Source organism: Ovis canadensis, chromosome 25 (genome assembly GCF_042477335.2).
Source record: "Ovis canadensis isolate MfBH-ARS-UI-01 breed Bighorn chromosome 25, ARS-UI_OviCan_v2, whole genome shotgun sequence".
Lineage (NCBI taxonomy): Eukaryota > Metazoa > Chordata > Mammalia > Artiodactyla > Bovidae > Ovis > Ovis canadensis.
Genome location: NC_091269.1, coordinates 23,694,895 through 23,719,114, shown reverse-complemented (window position 1 = coordinate 23,719,114; position 24,220 = coordinate 23,694,895). Strand labels below are relative to the sequence as shown.

The 24,220-nt window shown below is 43.0% G+C and overlaps 1 protein-coding gene and 1 long non-coding RNA gene across 2 annotated transcripts in view; one reads left to right on the top strand and one right to left on the bottom strand.

Annotated features, from left to right (window-relative positions):
• PCNX2 (pecanex 2) overlaps positions 1 to 24,220 on the top strand; it is a 311,645-nt gene that overhangs the window by 230,150 nt on the left and 57,275 nt on the right. The window contains exons 24-25 of the mRNA XM_069572620.1: positions 6,497 to 6,555; positions 10,904 to 11,119. Of these exons, the coding sequence (XP_069428721.1) occupies positions 6,497 to 6,555; positions 10,904 to 11,119 (275 nt within the window). The remainder of the gene's footprint in view (positions 1 to 6,496; positions 6,556 to 10,903; positions 11,120 to 24,220) is intronic.
• LOC138430427 (uncharacterized) lies at positions 1,352 to 18,975 on the bottom strand. The gene is made up of 2 exons (XR_011253163.1): positions 18,825 to 18,975; positions 1,352 to 2,766 (listed from the first exon to the last, which is right to left on the bottom strand). It is a non-coding gene; the product is annotated as an uncharacterized lncRNA (long non-coding RNA).

Sequence of the window (24,220 nt, the reverse complement as noted above, 5' to 3'; positions counted from 1 at the left end):
ATGGACAGAGGAGCCTGGCGGGCTACAGTCCATGGGGTCGCAAAGAGTCAGACGTGACTGAGCGACTAAGCACAGCACAGCACATCTCATATTGTGGAAACGACAGTCTGCTTAGCAACTCGCTCATTAAGGGACACCTTCTTTTGGTCCAGCTCACATCTGTACATGACTACTGTACGTGACTACAGGTTTGACTATACAGACCTTTGTTGGCAAAATGATATCTCTGCTTTTTAATACCCTTTCTAGGCTTGTCTTAGCTTTTCTTCCAAGCAGCAATAGTGAAGGACAGGGAAGCCTGGCTTGCTGCAATTCATGGGGTTGCAAAGAGTTGGACACAACTTAGTGACTGAACAGCAGAGGGGCATCTGGGTTGCTCCCAGATTTTGGCTTTTATGAATAAAGCTGCTAGGGACATTGATCTGTGGGGTTTGGGGTAAACATAAGTCTTCACTTCTCTGGCATAATTGCCCAGGAATATAATTGCTAGCTCATATGGTAGTTATGCTCATATGGTTCCTATGCTTGCTAGACAGCATATTGAAAAGCAGAGACATCACTTTGCCAACCTAAGTCTGTAAAGTCAAATTTCCAGTTTTTCCAGTAGTCATGTACCGATGTGAGAGTTGGACCTTAATTAAAGAAGGCTGAGGGCCAAAGAATTGATCTTTTTGAATTATGATGCTGGAAAAGACTCTTGAGTCTCTTGGACTGCAAAGAGATGAAACCAATCAATCCTAAAGGAAATCAACAGTGAGTTTTCATTCCAAGGACTGATGCTGAAGCTGAAGCTCCAATACTTTGACCTGATGCAAAGAGCCAACTCATTGGAAAAGGCCCTGATGCTGGGACAGATTGAAGGCAAAAGGAGAAGAGGGTGGCAGAAGAGATGGTTAGATAGCATCACCGACTTACTGGACCTGAGCTTGAGCAAGCTCTGGGAGATAGTGAAGGACCAAGGAATGTGGCGTGCTGCAGTCCACAGGGTCGCAGTTGGAACTGACGTGGTGACTGCAGAACAAAATGGTAATTTTTTAAAAAAGAAACTGCCGTACATTTTTTCAGAGAAGTGATACCGTTTGCATCCCCGCCAGCACTGTGTAAGAGATCTAGTTTTTGCATGTCCTTGGCAGTGTGTTGATATTTTCACTATTTTTTACGTTAGTCATTCTGCTGGGTGTATATAGCGATACCTTCTTGTGGTTTTAACCTACGGTTCTCTTATGAGTTATGATATTGAACATCTTTTTCTGAGTTTATTTGTTGTCCATATGTCCTCTTCGCAGAAATGTTTTTTCATGTCTTTGTTCATTTTCTCTTGCGTTCTTTGTGGGGGTTTTGTTTGTTTTGGTTTCTTTGTTTTGTTTTTTACTGTTGAGTTTTGAGAGTTGTTTATATATTCTAAACACTTGTTCTTTGTTGGATATGAGGTTTGAGGACATTTTGCCACTGTCTGTACCTGGTCTTTTTGACCTTTTGGCAGAGTGTTTTGCAAAGCCAAAGTTTTTCAAAAAACATTTTTGACATGTGCACATGGACAAATCTCCAGAATAGACCATGTGTTAGGCCATAAAACAAACCTCAGTAAATTTAAAAGGATTGAAATTATATAACATATGTTCTCCAGCTACAATGGAGTGAAATTAGAAATTAACAGCAAGAGGAAATCTAGAGAATTCCCAAAGATGTATAAAATAAAGTTACCTTAAACAACCTATAAGTCAAAAAAAATTATAAGAGAAAATTTAAAAGTATTTTGTGGTAAATGAAAAGGAGAGCACAGTAGATTAAAACGTATGGTATTGTCAACTTTATAAAAGGGCAACATGAAAGTTGCAAGTTAAGTTGTATTTGGGGCATAATGAGGGCTGCAGCCCAAGGAGACAGCACCTCAAATACCTCTGAGAACTGTTCCAAATATCATATATTAACGCATATATATGAAATCTAGAAAGATGGTACTGATGAACCTGTTTGTGGGACAGCAATGAAGATGCGGGTATAGAGAACAGACGTCTGGACACGGTGAGAGAAGGAGAGGGTGGGATGAACTCAGAGAGTAACGCTGAAACATATACATTACCATATGTAAAATAGATAGTGGGAATTTGCTGTCTGACACCGGGAGCTCAACCCAGAGCTCTGTGACAACCTAGAGGGGTGTGGCGGGGGGAGAAGGAAGTTCAAGAGGGGAGGGACATATGTATGCCTATGGCTGGTCCATGGTGATGGGTGGCAGAGACCAGCGCAATCTTGTAAAGCAGTTATCCTCCAATTAAAATAAATAATTTTTTTGAATGTAGTGGAGAAGGACAGTATATGTGTGATTTTGGTGAAGGAAGTGTACATACAATCAAGCACATGTTTCTTCAGAAGGTTCTTCTAACCATGAGAGACAGTCATCCCATGAAGGATTGCAGTGCTTTTCTAGATACGAGGAGACCAAGAATTGGGCTCATAAAATCAGCTCCTAAAAACATCTAACTATCTGAAGACCTGCCCTGCCAGTTTTATTCCCCAGATCAGAGTGCCTCACCTCTGCCCTCCACCTGGAAGGCCTCTCGGGGGTGTTGAAGGTCAGCAGCTGCGGCAGCACGCAAGGTAATCCTAGTAGGGCGAGCTGTGGTTAGTGGCTCTGTCGTGTTCGACTCTTTGCGACCCCATGGACTGTAGCCCGCCAGGCAAGTGCCCACGGTAAGTGCCAATTTGTAGTTGACAGTATGTAGCAAAAGCAGTGCTCAGAGAGAAATTCATAGCTGTCAATGCCTAAATTTAAAAAAAATAAGAAAAATCTCAAATCAATAAGCTAGTCTTCCATGTTAAGAAACTAGAGAAAAAGGAACCAACTAAACCAAAGTAAGCAGATGGAACAAAATAATAAAAATTAAAATGATGAGAAATGAAATAGAGGATAGGAAAGCAATAGAAAGAATAAGTTAAACCAAAATTTGATTCTTTGAAAAGATTGACAAAAGTGACAAACCTTTACCAAAAATGACCAAGAAAAAAGAGACTCAAATGACTAAAATCACAGTTAAAAGTTGAGAACATTTCTACCAACATTACCTAATTGAAAGAGAATTCTATAAACTACTGTGTATCGACACATGAGATAACCTAGCCAAACCAGGAGAATTCATAGAAATACACACACTACCAAAATTGACTGAAAAAGAAATAGATGATCTGAGTAAGCCTATAACAATTAAAGGGAATTAATGGGTAATCAAAAACTCGCAACAAAGAAAAGCCCAGAATCGATTAGCTTGACTCTCAAATTCTCTAAAATGATTAAAGAAGAATTACCATCAGTTCTTCTCAAATCTCCCCAAAAAAGAGTGAAGAAAGGAATAGTTCTTAAATCATTCTGTGGGGCCAGTATTACCCTGATACCAAAGCCAGACAAAGTCATCGCAAGAAAAAACAACCTTAGACCGATATCCCGTATGAGTATAAACACAAAAATCATTTAAAAATACTAACCCAAATGAAACTTGTGCATGTATTCAACTTAAAATGGGACAGGTCCTTCTGTTTAGTGTCTGACTGCCTTCTCATTCTCCAGATTTCTCTAATGCTGTCCTGCCCCATGAAGAGAACTACAGTCCATCCATCCTGGTTTCTCCATATGAGCAGATAGATGCCCATCAAAGTTCTTACTCCAGCCAGTCACACTTCCTCATCAAAAATGGGGACTACTTCTCCCATAAATAGTCTATGTGAGCTGTCAAACCGGAATTTGAAACAGTATAATCAAGTTACTATTAAATTACTTAAGCTCCTCAGGTGAAGCCACATAAGCAACAAGGTGCTGGATTTAGATGAGGAGGTAGAAAGGCAAAGCTTGAAGGGAGGAAATGAGCTTTGCTGTTGGCATTCCATATTAACATAAGGGAGAGATGCTTCAGAGCGAGTCACCTTCTCTGGGAAGACCTATCATATTACTGGACTCTTGGCTTGTGGCGCTTGGGACACTGTGACAAGCAGTGAGCCTTAACTTTGCCGGGCAGTTGCTAAGAGCATACACACCTAACCACGCTGGCATTTTGAACGCCTCTGAGATTGGGGAGTGAGTTGGAAGCCCCCACCAGGTGGCGCTAGTGGTAAAGAATCTGCTGGCTAGTGCAGGAGACACAAGAGATGTGGCTTTGATCCCTGGGTTGGGAAGACCCCCTGGAGTAGGAAATGGCAACCCATTCCAGTATTCTTGCCTCGAAAATCTCATGGACTGAGGAGCCTAGCAGGCTACAGTCCATGGGGCCGCAGAGAGTCGGACATGACTGAGCAACTGACCATACCACACACTGAGCAACAGAACAGAATGTTCCTGCAATAAGACAGTGAAGACAGAAATCCAATTACTGAACTAATTAGCACCTTTGAGTGGTAAGCACCGAATTTACAGGAGGAAAGCACTGGAGAAATCCTTGAATACCCAGTAAGGCTGACACTTGCCCTTCTTAGAGAGTCTGGTGGCGAGCCAGAGGCCCTCGGGGCACACAGGCAGCATGGCTTAGTTACTGCTGATCAGAATTGAGCCCTCTGCATCCAAAGCCTTTTGCAGATAGCTTTTCATTTAACATAGTTTTAGAAGGTGTTTTAATTCCCTAAGGAGTTTGGGAAATGACTTTCTTTTGGCTCAATCTCACTTTAAAAATTATTTATTCTGCTGCTGAAAATTCCATTTGTCCTAGGTCTTAAGGTGAAATTAAAATTCCATTCAGGGACTCACTGTGCCGACGTGGGATTACGGCCTTCATTAGAAAGAATTTTGTTGTTCGCTTTATTTTCTGCCACCCGGGGTCTTTTATTTTCAAAGCTGATCTGAGGGTATTTGCAAGGAAAAGGAAGCAGTAATAGAACAACATGACCTTTTCGAGCTGTAACAGAATATCCCTTCTGTACAACCCATCTGGAGCATCTAGTCTACAAAACTCCAACAGGATCCTGCCTAGATAGTTCTCATATATCTGAAACATGGTGTATCTAGGTATGGTAAAGATGAGATGCTCATTATGTTCAAACTTGTATGGAACCCTCCATTCAGTGGTCTATTTCTAGTGAAAGCCCTTTCTTTATGGCATAGTAGTTTAGGCTTTATGAAATTTTTGTAGGAAGAGGGATGCTTCCCAGGGCCCGAGAGTGGGCTCTTGTCTAACACTCAGAAATGAATTGTCTAAGGAGACACATGTGCTGACAAAGCAAGAGACTTCACTGGGAAGGGGGGCGCCGGGTGGGAACCGAGGAGGACTGCTCTGCCAAGGGGCTCACAGCCTCAGGTTTTATTGTGATGGGGTTAGTTTCCAGATTTTCTCTGGCCAGTCATTCTGACTCAGGGTCCTTCCTGGCAGTGTGCACATCACTCAGCCAAGATGGATGTTAGCAAGGAGGATGCTGGGAGGTTGGTAAGACATTTTGGCCTTTCCTGAATTTTTCTAATTGGTGATGTCTTGTTAGTTACATCTTCCTTACTAGGATCTCCTCTTGTAAGATACCTCATGCAAATAGTATTGTGTTTGGCCAGGATGGAGCAGTTTCAGTCAGTGGTTCCCCTCACAAAATTGCCATTTTTGTAGACCATAAACTGTTGAATATCATCAGCTTCATGTGGGTGGTGTCAGTTTCATATTTCATCCATCAAAGAATGACAAGACCCCCACTCAATGTCTGAAATAAGCCAAGGCTGGCCCAACATCGTCTCTCCAAGCAGAGCAGACTGTTGCACTTATAAAGGGTTTGGGGGATATCTGAAGTTCAAGGGCAGATGAGTTTCAGGTTCAGAAATGGGGTGATACCGTCTGCAGGGCAGTCACCTGGGGAACCTGTTATTGATTGGTCACCCTCAGAAGCCTGCACTGAGCCTGTCCCTTGCTGGCTGACTTGCAGAAGCAAGCCGCCACTGTGAACTGGCTGCCTTACCAAAGGTGTAAGTTGAGGTGAGTTTTCATAACTGGAAAGGTTTAAAACTGGTTCTGGTGGCAACTGGTTACTGTGGCTACAGACAATCCACCTTTTCCTAAGCTGCAAAGAGCTGCTTTTCATTCTTATGGTTCAACCTAAGACAAGTCTGTAAGAATGCACCCAACTCTTGAAAGCAAGCAGTGGAGACCTGGACTGCTTATCAAGAATGTTCTGGAATCAGTTTGAAAAGCAAGATAGCTATGTATGCACTGCTCTCAAGTACTGTCAGTGAGCGGTAGTCCATTGGCAATTTCAATGTTTGCTGTTATTTTGTGGACTGGATGCTCAGAATTGATAAAGATGAAGATCTGTCTTCTGTGCCTAAGCACTAAACATCTCTTCGCTCTCTGCGTTTTCTGTGCTTTTCCCACCCTTCTGACCCCTCTCTTCCTTCAGCCTTGTCAGTGTAGAACAATAACTCTAATACATGAGCTCCATCTGCCCTGGATTCCCACTCACACAGCTGATCCTGTGAGCCCGCTCTCCTTTGCAGGGATCTAATCACAGCCTCTTACTCTTTTGTGGCTCTTTCTAGTACAAGGCGTGTGGATAATTCCAACACAAGACTGGTGGTCCAAATTGAAAAGGATCCAGGTAAGAGGATGTCTTCCTTCTCTTTCTTTCTTTTTTTATATTTTATTTTATTTATTTTTGGCCATGCAGCATGTGGGATCTTAGTTCCCCAAGCGAGGATTGAACCATGCCCCCTGTGTTGGAAGCATGCAGTCTTAACCACCGGAGCTCCCCTGCCCAGGAAAGTCCCCTGTCTCTCTTTTAAGCTATTTATTTTGTGGTGTAGATGGATTCCTTCAATCCAAAAAAGAGGAATTAAGTACTCACTTTTTTTAATCACTGTGGAGACAGTGCATGTCTTGGTAAATATGCTGATGGTAAAAATAAAACTGTGCAAATAGAACTGATCAAATATCCTGATTTGGTTTAGAGATGGATTCCTCCATGATTTAGCACTGATTCGATCCCTTTTCAATATTGAATGACTGTTGATTACAACATTTTAGTTTGTATATGCTAAACATCAAATACAGACAGTAAACCTTGGTATTGGTATTCTGGCAAAAAAAAAAAAAAAAAAAAAAAATCAGTGTTATGATGTCCTTAAAGGCGAGCCATTCCAGGATCCAGGGTCTGGATAACTTCAGAGTCTTTGCACAACATTAATCTATGGAAAGATTTATCTGCCACGGTAACAGGAAGTTACTTTTTTCTTTCTGTAATCTATTTCATGTTGAAGCATTTGACCTTTTTTTCTGCTCATATCAGTATGCAAATTTAAACCACTCTCTATTTTTAATCCACCTCACTCTCTCCTCTGTGCCAAAAATATTGTCTAGGAAGAATTGTATCCTGCTTATTAGCTATATTTAAATTGCATATACATGATTAATTTGAAATCGTAATTTGAAACTTGAAAATATCTGGAGAGGCAGGTTTATTTTTTGTTAAACTTTGTATCAGCCCAGTTGGAAGGGGGTGTGGTTGGAGTATAAATATCTCTAATGTGGAGCCATGGGGTTCTGATTTTGCTGGGCCATTGACATTAGGCATATAGACAATTTCATAAGTACACTGTGATTTTAGTTGTTCATAATTTCATCTCATTTTAATCTAATTATGCAGATATGTGGTCAGTGTGTTCTAAGATCTCAACTTTTCATGGTTTAAACTGTTTTATTTGTACATCAAACAGTTTGAACAGTTAAGCAAAAGTTAATTCTCTTGTTAAGGCTTTTTCTTTAAAAGTACCAGAGACTCGGAGGAATCTCCAATTAGTGTCTCTGGATGCATGCTGCTTCATCAGAGAAGATGAATATCACTGCAGGTCAGGCAGGCTTAATCTGCATAGAAAATTAAGCATACTGGTACCTTATTAGAGGTCATGACATGACTCAGTCCATAGAACAGTTTGTTTCTTTCCATTAATCATAAATAGGTTATAAATGCACCTATTTCAGTTTGGCTTTTAACTGTCGTGAATGCCTAGCCCTGACATCCATAGTTTGATAGCGTTATCTTGTAGATTTCTTAGCCGTGGATCAGTGCTCTTTCTTACGTGGGTGCGCTCGGGGCAGTCTGTACCTGCCTGCACCCTCAGTGATGCTCCAGTTCCTGAGGATACAGAGCAGGAAAGCTCCATTCAGATCTTCACGGATCTTTATCTGCAACCTTCCTGAATCTCTGTCTCCACTCCAAAAGCTGGCCTAAAAGGGGTCCTGAGCTTTGCTTCAGGCCTCTTCTCTTTGGGGCAACTCTATGCTTCTCTGACTTTCTGGAGGCAGAGTTTACTCCCCAGAGAAAAGATACTCCTAAAGTGAAAGCACTGCTGACACTTTCCTTCCAGCCCCTCCCAGTGCTTCTTCCACTCCCAGGAGCACAGACCAGGGCTTCCCAGTTTACCCAGCCTTCTCAGAAAAGATTCTGTCTTCATCATGAGAGATCTGACGGAGGGAGTAAGAGGAGTCAGCCCAGCCGGGACGTGAAATGCGTCATGAACCCCCAGTTCCATGCCCCTGAGACGCACTGGCCCTTTATTGGGAAGCCCTTTATTCCCTCACTCCATCTCCTTTGCTGCGTCCTTCCTTTTTCCTTCCCTTGATGTGCTCATCCACTCGATCTGAACGGCTAAGTCTGAACAGACAAGCCACAGTCCTGGCGAGGGTGCAGAGCAGCTAGAATTCTTAGTCCCTGCGACTGGGATGCAGAATAGTCCAGCCATTCTGGAGAACGGTAGTGCCTCTCTTAGGGTTTGACTCAAGAGAAATGAAAACATGTTCTTATAAACTTCAGTTCATGAATATCATGAGTGGATTTACTCATATTCACCAGTACTGAAAACAACCCAAAGGTCCTTCAGCTATTGAACGGTTAAGCAAACTGTAGTAACTACATACAAATGAAACAGAACAAACTACTGCTGTCTACCTCGGAATGGATGAGACACAAATGCATCATGCGAAGCGGTGGTTATGTGACTATGAGCATTGTTCTAAGATTCATAGAACTGGACACTAAAAAGGGCAAATTTTGCTCTCTGTAAATTATGCCTCAATAAATCTGAGTTTTATATACATATATAACTTAAAATGAGTGGGTGGCATTGATATATAATATATATACTTGTATATAATATATAAAAATGTATACTAGCAATAATTATTTATATTGTAGACTACAGTTATATATGTATATATGCATATATATATACTGTTTACACAATATGTACTATCAATAATTATTTATATTATAGAATATTTATATACATATATAAAAAACTTCCCTATAGTTCAGATGGTAAAGAATCTGCCTGCAATTCAGAAGACATGGGTTCAATCCCTGAGTCAGGAAGAGCCCCTAAAGAAGGAGATGAAAACCCACTCCAGTGTTCTTGCCTGGAGAATTCCACGGGCAGAGGAGCCTGGTGGGCTACAGTCCATGGGATCACAAAGAGTTGGACATGACTAAGTGACTTAACACACACACACACACACTATATATATATACACACACACACACATACACACACAATTTATTGTCTGTAAATTATTCCTCAGTGAAACCCTGGAGTTACTTAATGGGTTATGTTCTCAAAAGCAAAATCTCTCTTAACAAAGCTGTATCATCATAGTATCATCTATTATTCAACAGGTATTTAGTCAGTCATTACTGCATATTAAGAATCTGCCAGTACTGAGATACAAAAATAAACAAATTCAGTCTTCCTTCACCACCGTAGGGTGCATTGGAGAAATCAGATGTTAATCAAATAACCATATATACACATATACACACAAAAAAACAAAAGTCAAATTCCAACTGTTTCAAGTGCTTTCAAGCAGAGGGTCATAGTCCTGATGCCCTATAACATGGCGTGGCAAAGGGGTCAAGGAAGGCTTCCCTGAAGTGGCCGTGGAACGGTGGCCTAAAGATTAGTAGAGGTAATAAGACAGAGAAGAATGAAGGGAAACCAGGCAGAAAGATTAGTCTCTGCAAAGGTCCGAGGTGGGAAGGGGCAAGTGAGTCACTCACCTGGGAGATGATCTGTGTTGCTAAGTGTGGAGCTCGAGGAAGAGATGAGTGAGAGGTGAGGATGGAGACTGAAGTGGGGAGCAGAGCACACAGCGCCCCTGGTGTGACTATACACCCTGGGTTTGATCAGGCTGGTGTCCTAGCTTATTCCTGTGGAGGATGACTGATGGGACCCTATTATAGGTGATGTGTTGAAGTCTTGTCTGTATCTTAAGAGCCCTAACAAACCACTTTAGGAAATGGGCTGGAGGGTCCTGGGTGACACGTTCCCCTTTCGTCTGAAAGGTCATTCTGGCTGGGGGCGGGTAGAGAATTGATGAGCAACATGTCCTAGTGAAGACCCGTAGGTGAGTTACATAACCCTTGCGGTCCTCCACCCGAGAGAGCACGTAACTTGGGATAAAGCAAGGGCAATGGGAATGGAAAAACGTAGGGAATACTTGAAGAATGTGAAACTGAGAGCCTTAGGTGGGAAGGAGTGGGAAGAAAGATACCCAGGTTGTGGCCAACTGGACAGCTGAGAGCAGGTTAGGGGCGGGACTGGGGGGGCAGGGCCTGACTTGAACACATTGGGTGGAGGAGAAGCATTGGAAACATACAAGAAACGTTAAGCAGACAAGGAAGCAGACAGGTCTAGAGTCCAGGCGAGAGATCTCTGCTGGAGATAGGAATTTGTCAGGTGTCTCATCTAGACAGGAATTCAGTCCATTTATGTAGATGACATTGACCAGGAAGAGCGTAGAGGGAAGAAATAGGAGGGTCTCACAAACCCCAGCACAACGGGCGCAAGGTCTGAGGAGTCCGATTCTCCCCTAATCGGGTGACGGCTGCCCGTCTCCCAGGCAGAGCGCGTTGGAGCAGGACTCACTGGGCGTATTGCTTCTTGTCGTGTCTTCAGGGAGCGATGGCAACAACCTCAATTCCATCTTTTATGAGCACTTGACAAGGGCGCTCCAGGAGTCTCTCTGTGGAGACCTCATCCTCGGCCGGTGGGGCAACTACAGCTCTGGCGATTGCTTTATTTTGGCTTCGGATTACCTCAATGCTTTCGTTCACCTGATTGAAATCGGCAATGGCCTTGTCACCTTTCAACTTAGAGGACTGGAATTCCGAGGTAAGAGTCTCTTTACTGTGGAAGTTGTTGGAAGTTGGTCATTTGAGTGAACTATCATGCAGAGCTTTCATAAGAAGTCGTCCTTAAAAAGGAAGAGTGGGATGCCTGTCCTAGAGAATGAGTTAGGGAGCTTGCTGCAACCACATCTCATCACGTATTTGGATATGAAGAAAGTCCAGTCATCTGAATTGGTAATCAGGTTAAATGTACAGTCTGGTGTAAACCTTAGGAGTAGCAAGTCAGAACTTTGGTTTTATTTGGGGAAAAACTCAGAAGCACTAAATGAGTGTGGACCATGCGTGGGGGCTCCGTGTGGAGTCAGCCAGACCTAAAATGGAACCTGCTTCCTTGGGTTACAAATGCCACGGTCTGTTGTGGGTGAGTCATTTAGTATCTCTGAGTTTTGCTAAAAATTGTCTGTAAAATGATAAGAAGAAGAATGACTGCCTCATACAGCTGTTGTGTGATCTGAGATCCTGTATATGCAGGCACTGTTGTTGTTGTTTAGTTGCTAAGTTGTGTCTGACTCCTATGCAGCCCTATGGACTGTAGCCCACCAGGCTTTTCTGTCCATGGAATAGCCCAGGCAAGAATACTGGAGTGGGTTGACATTTCGTTCTCCAGGGGATCTTCCCGATCCAGGAACCAAACCCATGTCTCCTTCACTGGCAGGTGGATTCTTTACTAGAGAGCCACCTGGGAAGCCCACTTGTAGGCACTAGATGAATGCTTACTGCTCTGTGGTTACTGAGTCCGCCTGTATCTTTGAAGAGTGGTTCTGATTTTTCCATGAATCAGACGCTGCAGCTGTGTGGTGATCACTCAGGGATCAGCGCCATGGATATTCCTGCGGCCCCGTCTCCTGGGCTCTTTGTGTAGTCTTTCACTCACACATGCCTTTCTCTACCGCAGCACCCCCTCTGTGTCAGGCCACGCTCTGATGCTGAGGATGCACTGGCGTGCGACCTTGAGTCTCACCCTCAGCTCAGTTCAGTCGCTCAGTCGTGTCCGACTCTTTGCGACCCCATGAATCGCAGCACGCCAGGCCTCCCTGTCCATCACCAACTCCCGGAGTTCACTCAGACTCATGTCCTTCAAGTCTGTGATGCCATCCAGCCATCTCATCCTCGGTCGTCCCCTTCTCCTCCTGCCCCCAATCCCTCCCAGCATCACAGTCTTTTCCGATGAGTCAACTCTTCGCATGAGGTGGCCAAAGTACTGGAGTTTCAGTTTTAGCATCATTCCTTCCAAAGAAATCCCAGGGCTGATCTCCTTCAGAATGGACTGGTTGGATCTCCTTGCAGTCCAAGGGACTCTCAAGAGTCTTCTCCAGCACCACAGTTCAAAAGCATCAATTCTTTGGTGTTCAGCCTTCTTCACAGTCCAACTCTCACATCCATACATGACAACTGGAAAAACCATAGCCTTGACTAGATGGACCTTAGTTGGCAAAGCAATGTCTCTGCTTTTGAATATGCTATCTAGGTTGGTCATAACTTTTCTTCCAAGGAGTAAGCATCTTTTAATTTCTTGGCTGCAGTCACCATCTGCAGTGATTCTGGAGCCCCCAAAAATAAAGTCTGACACCGTGTCCACTGTTTCCCCATCTATTTCCCATGAAGTAATGGGACCGGATGCCATGATCTTCGTTTTCTGAATGTTGAGCTGTAGGCCAACTTTTTCGCTCTCCTCTTTCACTTTCATCAAGAGGCTTTTTAGCTCCTCTGCACTTTCTGCCATAAGGGTGGTGTCATCTGCATATCTGAGGTTATTGATATTTCTCCCAGCAATCTTGATTCCAGCTTGTGTTTCTTCCAGTCCAGCATCTCTCATGATGTACTCTGCATAGAAGTTAAATAAGCAGGGTGACAATAGACAACCTTGACGTACTCCTTTTGCTGTTTGGAACCAGTCTGTTGTTCCATGTCCAGTTCTAACTGTTGCTTCCTGAGCTGCATACAGATTTCTCAAGAGGCAGGTCAGGTGGTCTGGTATCCCCACCTCTTTCATGACGTGGCAAATAAACAAGTAAACAAAAGAGCAAGCCAATCACAGCTTGAGGAACGGCAGAGAGGAGGTAAATAAGGTTCTATGACCAGAATCGGTGCAGGAGGTGAGGAAGCTCGTCGGGGAAGGGCCCTGAGGAGGAGAACAGGGAGAAGAACATTCCAGGCTAGGAACTGGGAGGTGCTGAATGTCTGAGTCCAGAGCAACCCAGGAGGAATGCCGTGACCAAAGAGGCGGGGTTGGGGGAGATCATGGGGTTTCTCCCAGCCAGGGGGAGGTGCTGCATTTTATTCTGTGCACTATGAGGAGCCATGGAATGTTCTGGAAATGGGAATGACTGACCTAGAGCTTGTTCTGGTTGCTGTGTGGAAGATGTACTGGAGGGGATGAAAGGAGAAAAAGGGGGACCACCTAGGAGTGTCCTGTAGTCACCCCAGCGAGAGAAGAGAGCAGAGGCAGAGATGTGCTGGGAGGCTCAGAAGTGGTGGGCAGGCCTGCATGTTGGGGTGAGGGAAGGTGGGGTGCTTAGTATGCTCCCTGCTTTCTAGGTTGAGAGCCCAGTGGACATTGGTGCCTTTACTGAAACTGAGAAACCTGGATAAGGAGTGGCACATTGGGTTTGAGGATGCAGTCAAGAGCTCCATTTTAAATATTTTCTTTTTAAAATGCCCTGGATTCATCCAAGTGAATGTATCACATAGCTAGGTGGACATATGTGTTTAATATTCATTTTTGTTGTTTAGGCCCTAAGTTGTGTCTGACTCTTTTGTGACCCCATGGACTGTATAGCTTGCCAGCCTCCTCCATCCATGGAATTTTCTAGGAAACAGTACTGGAGTCAGTTGCCATTTCCTTCTCCAGGGGATCTTCCCGACCCAGAGACGGAACCCAAGTCTCCTGCATTGTAGGCAGACTCTTTACTGCTGAGCCACCCGGGAAGCACTTAATGCTCATTGGGGAGATATTTATTCAGCACTGATTATATGTCAAGCACTAAGTTAGGTGCTCTGAGTAAAGAAGCAAAGGCCCTGCCTTGTGGAGCTTGAAGCCTCCCTTAGAAGACAGGCGCGTGATAAGTACTTACTGCCCAGAGACATGGCTGTTATAGCAGCACGGCGCGTGGGGTGCCTGGGGGCCAGAGGAAGGGCGCTGGAATCAGAAAGGGCGCTGGGGTCTGTCAGCTCAGCAGAGGAGGGGCTGCAGTTAGAACGGAGAGGAGGGAACAACTGGTGTGATTACAAGGAGGCACCAAGTAGCCAGATGTGGTTTCCAGGTGCTTTGGGAGGAAGGGGTCACCGACAGTGCTAGAAAGGTAAACAACAGCCAGGTCATGCCTTCTTGAACCTCACAGTGACCAAAGGACACGTTTCCACCAAGAACAAATTGCCGTCACTTCATATTTTAAAAACTATAACCCAAAGAGAATTCTTGTACATCCGTACAAATTCTAGGAATCTAATTTAGGGAGCTTATTTGGGAAAAGGTTATTGGGCCAAGAGAGTGATGATCAGACTCTAAAGAACAGAGAAGCACCATTTCCCTGATACTTTTCACAAATGCCAGAAAATGCCACAGTAGGTGGTAGAAATTAAGTGTCTGGGTACAATAATGCAATAGAACTGCCTATTTTTGAGAGCTTTCCATTTTTTCCTGGAACTCAAGGGAAGAACTTTTAAGGTTCGCTGAGTTGAATCTGAATTATAGTTATAGCACAAGTTTTATGTGGCTTATAGCATCTTCAGCAAACTTAACCGATCTTTGAATTGAAGGGTTAGTTAGGAGGCTTCCCAAGTAGCGCAGTGGTAAAGACTCCTCCTGCCAACACAGGAGACGTAGGTTTGATTCCTGGGTTGGGAAGGTTCCCTGGAGTCGGAAATGGCAACCCACTCCAGTATTCTTGCCTGGAGAATCCCATAGACAGAGGAGCCTGGAGGGTTACAGTCCATGGGATCTCAAGGAGTCATACAAGACTGAAGGCATTGAGCACATGTTTCAAACATGCATAAGAGAAATGTTGTATAGCTGAGTACCCAGGAGAAAAAGTAAAAAGTTTGGTGAACAGTTAGCCAGCCTCTGGCACAGTGGGTAATTTTCGCAACATTAGAATAAGAGTTTAGAACCTGGGTAGCCCAAATGATTGATAAAGGCTCATGGCCCATGCTGTTTCCATTGGATAGTACTATAGTGGAGTAAATTCAAATTAAGAATACAAATAAAGAAGCCACGTGTTTCTGTTCTACTCCTTTGGCCCATGCATCCCAGAATAGAAATACATTTTTTTTGTTGTTTTTGTTGTTCATGTAAGGAAACATGATTGTACTGCTGTTCTTGGTTTATGAGTATCTCTTGCATCTACCCAGCCAGAGAGCCTTTAAGGAACACTGTTCAAGAATTGGTGGATTAGTCAGCTTTAAGTCTAAGGTCAAGGAAACAGACAAGGAACTTTGGAAGGTCCTCAGTGTGAGGAGCACCAAATTCAAGGCTTTTCAAAAGAAATGGAACCTGTTGTATTTAACCATAATCCGAGTAGGCGGACACAGAGAAATGGGAAAGTGAGAGCTGATTATCTGTTCAATCCATTTCCATTCTCTGTTAGTCATCCAAGTGACCTAGCTTGATGGTTTGGCTTATTTCTATAAAAGAGGAGAAATATGAATGAGGAGAACAGAGTTGCCAACGAAAGGAGTCAGACAACTTGAAAATCCTGTTATTATAAATGAAGAGGAACCAAGAATAGGAGAAAAAAAAAAGGCATTGGAGAGAGACTTTTATAAGATACAAAGCACTCTCTTGCCTGTGAAGGTGACAGCTACCCCCGATTGGTTTTAATCCCAATACTTCCTCCCATCTAACTGATGGGGAATCCAGACCCTCAAGATGAATTATTTCCCAAGACTCACAGCTACTTAGGGGTTGTTTGTTCAGTCGCTCTGTCGTGTCTGACTCTTTGTGACCCCATGGACTGCAACACACCAGGCTTCCCTGTCCTTCACTATCTTTCTGACTTTGTTCAAACTCATGCCCATTGAGTCAATGATGCCAGTCAACCATCTCATCCTCTGCAGCCCACTTCTCCTCTTGCACTTAATCTTTCCCAGCATCAAGGTCTTTTCCAAAGAATTGGCTGTTCACATCAGGTGGCCAAAGTATTAAAGCTTCAGCTTCAGCATCAGTGGACTTCCAATGAATATTCAGTGTTGATTTCCTTTAGGACTGACTGGTTTGATCTTCTTGCTGTCCAAGGGACTCCCAAGAGTCTTCTCCAACACCACAGTTTGAGAGCATCAATTCTTCGGTGCACAGCCTTCTTTACGGTCCAGCTCTCATATCTATACATGACTACTGGAAAAACCATAGCTTTGACTATTCAGACCTTTGTCAGCAAAGTGAGGTATTTGCTTTTTAATATGCTGTCTAGGTTTGTCATAACCTGTCTTCTAAGGAGCAAGTGTCTTTTGATTTTGTGGCTGCAGTCACTGTCTACAGTGATTTTGGAGCACAAGAAAATAAAGTCTGTCACTGTTTCCTCTTTTTTGCCATCTGTTTGCCTTGAAGTGTTGGGACTTTATACCTTGCTCTTAGTTTTTTGAATGTTGAGTTTTAAGCCAGGTTTTTCACTCTTCTCTTTCACCTTCATCAAGAGACTCTTTAGTTCCTCTTTGCTTTCTGCCATTAAAGTGGTATTATCTGCATATCTGAGGTTTTGGATATTTCTCCTGGCAATCTTGATTCCAGCTTAGAGGTGGGCAAACCCACAGGGCTCTTAACAAGAGCTTCTCATTCTACCTGACCATTTCATTTCCTCTTTTCATGTCTCCTTTTGGTTGGAAATTTGTACCATAGTGTTCATTTGGTTTATTAAACACTGAATAACTGGGATATAATGTCCTCAATCACTTGTATAGCTCCATGTCATTTTCCAAGTTGCACAAAAAACTCCACTTTAGGTCAGGATGTTCAATAGGGGCACACACGTGACTTGACTTCTCAGAGTCTCAATTTCTTCATCAAAACCTTGGTGTGATTATAAGTTCTTTCCAGCTCTGAAACATAGGCAGAACACTCCAACATAAATCACAGCAAGATCCTCTATGACCCACCTCCCAGAGTGATGGAAATAAAAGCAAAAATAAACAAATGGGACCTAATTAAACTTAAAAACTTTTGTACAACAAAGGAAACTATAAGCAAGCTGAAAAGACAGTCTTCAGAAAATAATAGCAAATGAAGCAACTGACAAAAGAATCAATCTCAAAAACATACAAGAGGCTCATGCAGGTCAATACCAGAAAAATAAATGACCCAGTCAAAAAACAGTTCAAAAAACTAAACAGACATATCTCCAAAGAAGACATACAGATGGCTAACAAACGCATGAAAAGATGCTCAACATCACTCATTATCAGAGAAATGCAAATCAAAACCACAATGAGGTACCATTTCACGCCAGTCAGAATGGCTGCTATCTAAGTCTACAAACAATAATTGTTGGAAAGGTTGTGGAGAAAAGGGAACCCTCTTACACTGTTGGTGGGAATGCAAACTAGTACAGCCACTATGGAGAACAGCGTGCAGATTCCTTAAGAAACTGGAAATAGAACTGCCTTGTGACCCAGCGATCCCACTGCTGGGCATACACACTGAGGAAACCAGAATTGAAAGAGACACATGTAGCCCAGTGTTCATCGCAGCACTGTTTACAGCAGCCAGGACATGGAAGCAACCTAGATATCCATCAGCAGACGAATGGATAAGAAAGCTGTGTTACAGATATACAATGAAATATTACTCAGCCATTAAAAAGAATACATTTGAATCAATTCTAATGAGGTGGATGAAACTGGAGCCTATTATACAGAGCAAAGTAAGTCAGAAAGAAAAACACCAATACAATATACTAACGCATATATATGGAATTTAGAAAGTTGGCAATGACAACCCCATATGCGAGATAGCAAAAGAGACACAGATATAAAGGGCAGACTTTTGGACTCTGTGGGAGAAGGCAAGGGTGAGATGCTTTGAGAGAATAGCATTGAAACACATATATTACCATATGTGAAATAGATGACCAGTCCAGGTTTGGTGGTGCCCAAATAGAGCACTCAAAGCTGGTGCCCTGGGACAATCTAGAGGGGTGGGATGGGGAAGGAGGTGGGAGGGAGGTTCAGGATGGGGAACACATGTACCCCCGTGGCTGATTCATGTCAATGTATGGCAAATACCACCACAATATTGTAAAGTAATTAGCCTCCAATTATGATAAGTAAATTGATTTTTTTTTTTAAAAAAAGAAAGAAACAACAACAAAAAGTTCTTTCCAGCTCTGATGGCTCATCAGTCTGGGAGCTATATGTCCTTCCACTATATCATGGGGAGAAAGTTGAACTCCCTCCGGGAGTTTGATAGAATTTCCTCCCAGGGAGGAAGCCCAAGGCTTCAGAGTCAGTGGCGGAGGAGGGATAAATGCCTAGTTGTGGCTGACTCCAAAGTCCGTGACCTTTGTAAACTCCATGGCCTTGGAGGGTGGCAGGGAGCGAGGGAAGGAAACAGGGATGCAGGGAAGGAAGAAGGAAGGAAAGGGGAGGAAGGAGGAAGGAAGGAAAAATAAGGAAAGATTACCCAAAAAGAAAAAGAAATGAGTAATCATTGTCTTTACATCTCTCTGGCTGTTGAAATTCAAAAAGAAAACTTTTACCTGAATATCCTTCTAAGCGTTAATACGGAACCACCACTTTTAGGAGCTCAGTTTCTTGAACTGCTGACTGCCTTAGCAACCATGCAAACTGGACGGCTCCTGCAGGATGAACATGGAAAGCAAAGGCATAGTTAGCTATCAAGAGGTAGCCACACATTACCATCAGGCCTGGAAAATATCACAAAAATGAGATTTGCGTTCCTGTCTGTGTGAAATGTTATCAGCCATCTCATAGTTTGGCTAACACCCCCATAATCACCACCCTGTGGGGACATTCTAAAAATAAGTATGTAACCTAATCTAATCTAAAGCTAATTCAACCCAAACCCTTATCCTAACTGGCTGATCCACGTATAGTCAGAGCTCCCGCTAATCTTGGAACCAGCTAGAATTCTCCTCCCTATGGCAACAATTAGGTCATCAGTGAGTGTACTTCTTTTGTCTGTATAGCTTGAGGAAGCTGTTAAGTCCCTTAGTTCCAAACTTTACCCATGAAATAATAGGTTCTCACTCAGAATTCCTCAATGCATATTTTTGTTCATTTCAAGTTATGCGACATACTGGTGAACAAGACGAAGCCCTGCTTGTCCAGATAACGAGTCTGGGAAAGGAGAAGTGCTTTCCTGGAGAACATTAACAGAGTCTGCATATTTTAACATTCAACACTCAAAGTGTGTGGGAGAAAAGCAAGATAATGCTTGTTTGAATTAAATATTAATTAGAAAGTAAATGACTCAGTAAGATTGAATGCATTGGTTTTTCTCATCTAGAAATGGAGGGTGGGGGGGATACCATATCATTCACAGATACCATTATTGGATTTATTTCAGCTTTTCTTATGCTTCAGATTTGCCCATCATAAATTCCCCTGTGCACTGTGGGATGTGGTTTATTTCATTTTCTCCTATAGGCTAGAAGGAAAAAGTAAATTCAGGGAACTTTTGCTTGTAATTTGTCAAGGCTCATGAGACACTCTGTGATAAGGGAAAACCATGGACTTTGAATTCAAAAGGCCAGAACTTTCTTCTAGACAAGATGTTTTGAAGACTAGTGTCCTAATTTTACTAAAAGAAATTATTACTAAAAGAAGAGATTACATCTGCATAGCTGGGTTGATGTGTGCAATCAATGAGATGCTCTCTGAGAAGTTACTTTTTAAGTTGGTAAATGTCCCATAAACAGAAATTAAAATTTTAAGAATATTGAATATAAAAATTCTCTGAGAAAAACTGTTACACCACATTCAAAATCTCACTTGCTGAACAGGTCATAAAACAAATTGTATTTCTATGGCCAGATTGTGAAGCAAATTGAGGCTCTTTGGAAGACAGAACTGTTATAATAAAAAATGTCTGCTATGACCACAAAATCAAACATGCTATAAATTATGTTCACATACTTTTCCCTGCACTGCACACTGAGCCAATACACTTCTCCTAAACCCTCAGTGTGACATTTAAAAGACACTCGGGTCCACTACTGTGCAGCACAGGGGACTCCACTCAGTGCTCTGTGGCGACCTGAATGGGAAGGAAATCCAAAAAAGAGGGGCTATATGTGTGCATATGGCTGGTTCCCTTTGCTGTACAGCAGAAACTAACAGAGCTTTGTAAAGCAACTATACTCCACTTAAGAAAAAGACGCTTGGATCCAGTGCAGCTGAAGGAATGGAAGTTGGGACTGGGAAGAAATTATCTAGTAAAAAAATAAAGAACTAAACTCATTCAGTGCATCCATAGGTCAGGTCCTTGTTTAAGTTCTGTTCTGTGACCATTTCTCCATCTTTAAGGTTAGATTAATTTAAAGTGTGTGATCATCAAATGTATGTTTAGCAATTAGGAAAGGGTAATGAGACAGATTATCATTGTGTTAAGTATTTCTTCCCAGAAATTAAATCTGGTGATGTCTAGGAGATACAGGGTCATTTCCCATGGCAAGTAGCTGGGGCTCAATGACCTGTATACTCCTTTCGGCTCACATTCTAGGATTCCATTCCAGAGAACTAGCGTAAGGTGGAGGAAGGGCTGAGAAAGACGTGTCAATAACATTGAAGCTGTAGGAAAAATTTGGGGGAAAAAAATTCCACTGTGACCTTCTAAAAATGACATTCATTGAAAAAATTTTTAAAAAGCTTTCCCTGACATTATTTCATTTGGCCACAAAAATGGCCCTTGATCTAATCAGCTGGCAGGAAGCAATGATAGTTTAGATTTCTGGTCTGAAGAAAAATGGTCTGAAAGTTTTCATAATTACATGTGTTATGTGTATTATGGTGTTAGAAGGGGCACTAAAGAAGCCGAATCTTCAACAAGATTCAACACAGACTGACCCTGACTCTCACAGCTTGTGTTTCCAGCATGTAATGCACACTGGCCTGTGTGGAGTCCGAATGTTCATGGAAGTGAACTGCTTTGAGCTTAGCAGTGACTATACTGTAAGTCCCCTACATATGAGCCTTCAAGGTGTGAGTTTCAAAGATGTGAACATGCCTGCAGCCACTGTATGCCAGCTGTTGTGCTGTGTTACTGTACTTTTCAAGGCGCTGTGCTGTGAGATGAAAAATGTCTTCTTTATTTTTCTGTGTTTGTTTTTTGTGTCTCACTTGTGTGAAAAGTATCGCATGCCTATTACAGTGCAGTACTGACTAGCCGGTTATGTTAGTGCAGTGCCTAGGCTACCTTTGTTACACTTATGAATGAATTGGACTTACAAATACCGTCTTAGAATGGCCCTTGTTCATATGTAGGGAATGAATCTGATGGCCTCCTCCTTTTTGCGGACCTGAGCAATTCAGGAACAAGCTTACTTGTGACCTCAGAAGGAAATGCATTTGATGCAGTAACAGTCCAATATACATCCCGAACTGTACATTATACCTGCAACTTGAAAAGCAACTTGAAAAAAAAAGCCGTTGTTTTTGTTCAGTAGCCCAGGTCTGTCCAACTCTTTGTGACCCCATGGCATGCCAGGCCTCCCTGTCCCTCACTGTCTCTCAGAGTTGACCCAAGTTCACGGTCATTGCATCAATGATACTGTCCAGTGCCGGAGTCCAACTCCAGCAGCCAGGGATTCAACCTGAAGAGATGAACGCTGTCGGCGACTGAGACAGCCTCTCGTTTTTCTCTGGACTGCCTGTTTATTCCAAGTTTAAGATTCTTTTTTATACTTTTACAAAAACATGAGGCCAGAGGTTTGACATTTTCGGTTCCCCCTCTCCCAGATTTATTATCTCCATAAATCACTGTTGCTCCTCAAACAGAGTTCCTGCTTCAGTGATTCTCTGGGAATCAGCCTTATCATCTATTATCTAATCTACCTCCTCTAATGTGTCCTGTAGTTAACTTGTGATTACATTGTAACTCATGCTACATGCCTCAGTTTGCTACTTATCTTCCTAACTCCTGTTTGCCTCTAACATCCTGAGCTCACTATCTCTTAAAAAGGCTTCTAGCTATAGTGTCTCTAAAAATTCCTAACTTCTATAAGCTATAGTAAAATATGCTAACTTTACAACATTCCTTAAATCTTTAACTTCTAACTGTTTTAATTATTTCTAAGCCCTAAATTCAGTAAACTCCTTTGCCATAAACATTCTCCTTGCAAATAGGCTTCGGATATCAATCCCTCCCATGGCCTCAAGCTGCGGCCTATGTGCTCATCCTGGAACACTTTTTTGTAAAAGTCCTTGAACAAATGTTAGTGATTAACTTTATGAATTATTTTCAGAGCAATGCTGCAGAAGGCTTTATGCCTTCTCATGCTCCTCTCAAGAACAATAAGCACCTTAATATTCCTTTGCAGTCAACTCAGCCGAGGAGAGGAAAAGACCAGTCAGAATTACAAGGCCTAACTCCTTCATCCTGGGATCCGTGCCTGCGGAATGAGGAGAGGGGGCTGGGGACGGTGCCTCCATTTTGTCAGTAATGCCTAACGCGGCTCCCGACAGTCCAGCCAGCTCATCCTCTGATGCCATCTTCTCCTTCTATGCCTAATTATCCTCCACTCCACAAGCAGGGTAGTTTAAGGATAATCTAAACTTCTCTCTGGCAGCACCTCCAGGAAACCTCACTCCTTAGCATATAGAAAACACCATCCTCGTATGCCTGGCATGTCAGGCTGATGAAGGCTGTGACTATGTCAAAACTCAGCTCAAATAAACATCTAGTAAAGTTATTGTAAACCATTATCGGTGGATGAGATGGTTAGATAGTATCATTGACTCAATGGACATGAACTTGAGCAAATTCCGGGAGATAGTGGAGGACAGGGAAGCCTGGCGTGCTCAAGCCCATGGGATCACAAAGAGTCGGACACAATTTAGTGACGGAACAACAACAATTAGTGGGTAACACTAAGCATAATAATGTTGATGATATTTGGGGTTTTCTTTGGAATCCAATTAGCCAGTCCTTGGGATAACTCACATCAGATAAAGAGGAACTTGGAGGGCCAGGAAGCCCAATCTTAAACGTGCTGTGCATTTGGGCTTTCATGTGCCTACTCTTGCTGGAAGGTTGCAAACAAGCTGACATTCTTCCAGCGCAGCCTTACTGCTGCAGGGGATCCGTTTTAATGCATCCTTTGAAGTCCCCATCACATAATGGCTCAGCGCCTCCATCATTTCCTCCAGTTTCTCCATACACAGCCTGTACCCTAGTTTCAGTCCCATCACTCTTCACTTGAAATGGGACTCTGGGTGGCTGACTGCCCCATGACCAATCTCTCCTCTATACTCGCCCAAGGCCTCAGGGGAATGTTTCTTAAGTACAACATTCTCTCTCTTAATTGGGACTTAAAAATACCTGTTACCCTTCTGTTACCTACAGAATGAAGTTCAAATGTCTCCATAAGCGTCAATTTCCCACTCCAGTCATCGTGCCCTGCGCCTCCCCTCTCCCCTCCAGGGATCTTAGCCCCACTTCCTAGCCAGGAGGGCATCTCCTCCACTCTTGATTGCCCACCCTTCCTTTCTCACATTCACAGGCTTTCTCCTTTGGCTTCCCAGTTTTCCCCAGAGAATGTCACCTCTGCCTCTACCATTAAAGCAAGCATGCCTGCACTCACCAGCCCCACAGGACAGCCACACTCCTGTGCTTGTCAGGGAAAGTGTGTTAAAACACACTGCCACTCAATACACAGTCATTGTCAGAACGAGGTGCAGAGGGGAGCTTCCTGGTGGTCCAGTGGTTAAGTTGCTGCACTTTCGTTGCAGAAGACACAGGTTTGATCCCTGATCTGGGAACTAAGATCCCAATTCTTTTTGGCTGCACCACAAAAATTAGTCAATTAAAAACTAAGTGGAGAGACATGGTCCATATCAGGGAGTTCCTGAAAGGTGTGAGATCCTCCTAGTCCTCCTGCATCTCCAGAATCCACCCTTGGGTGACACCAGACCT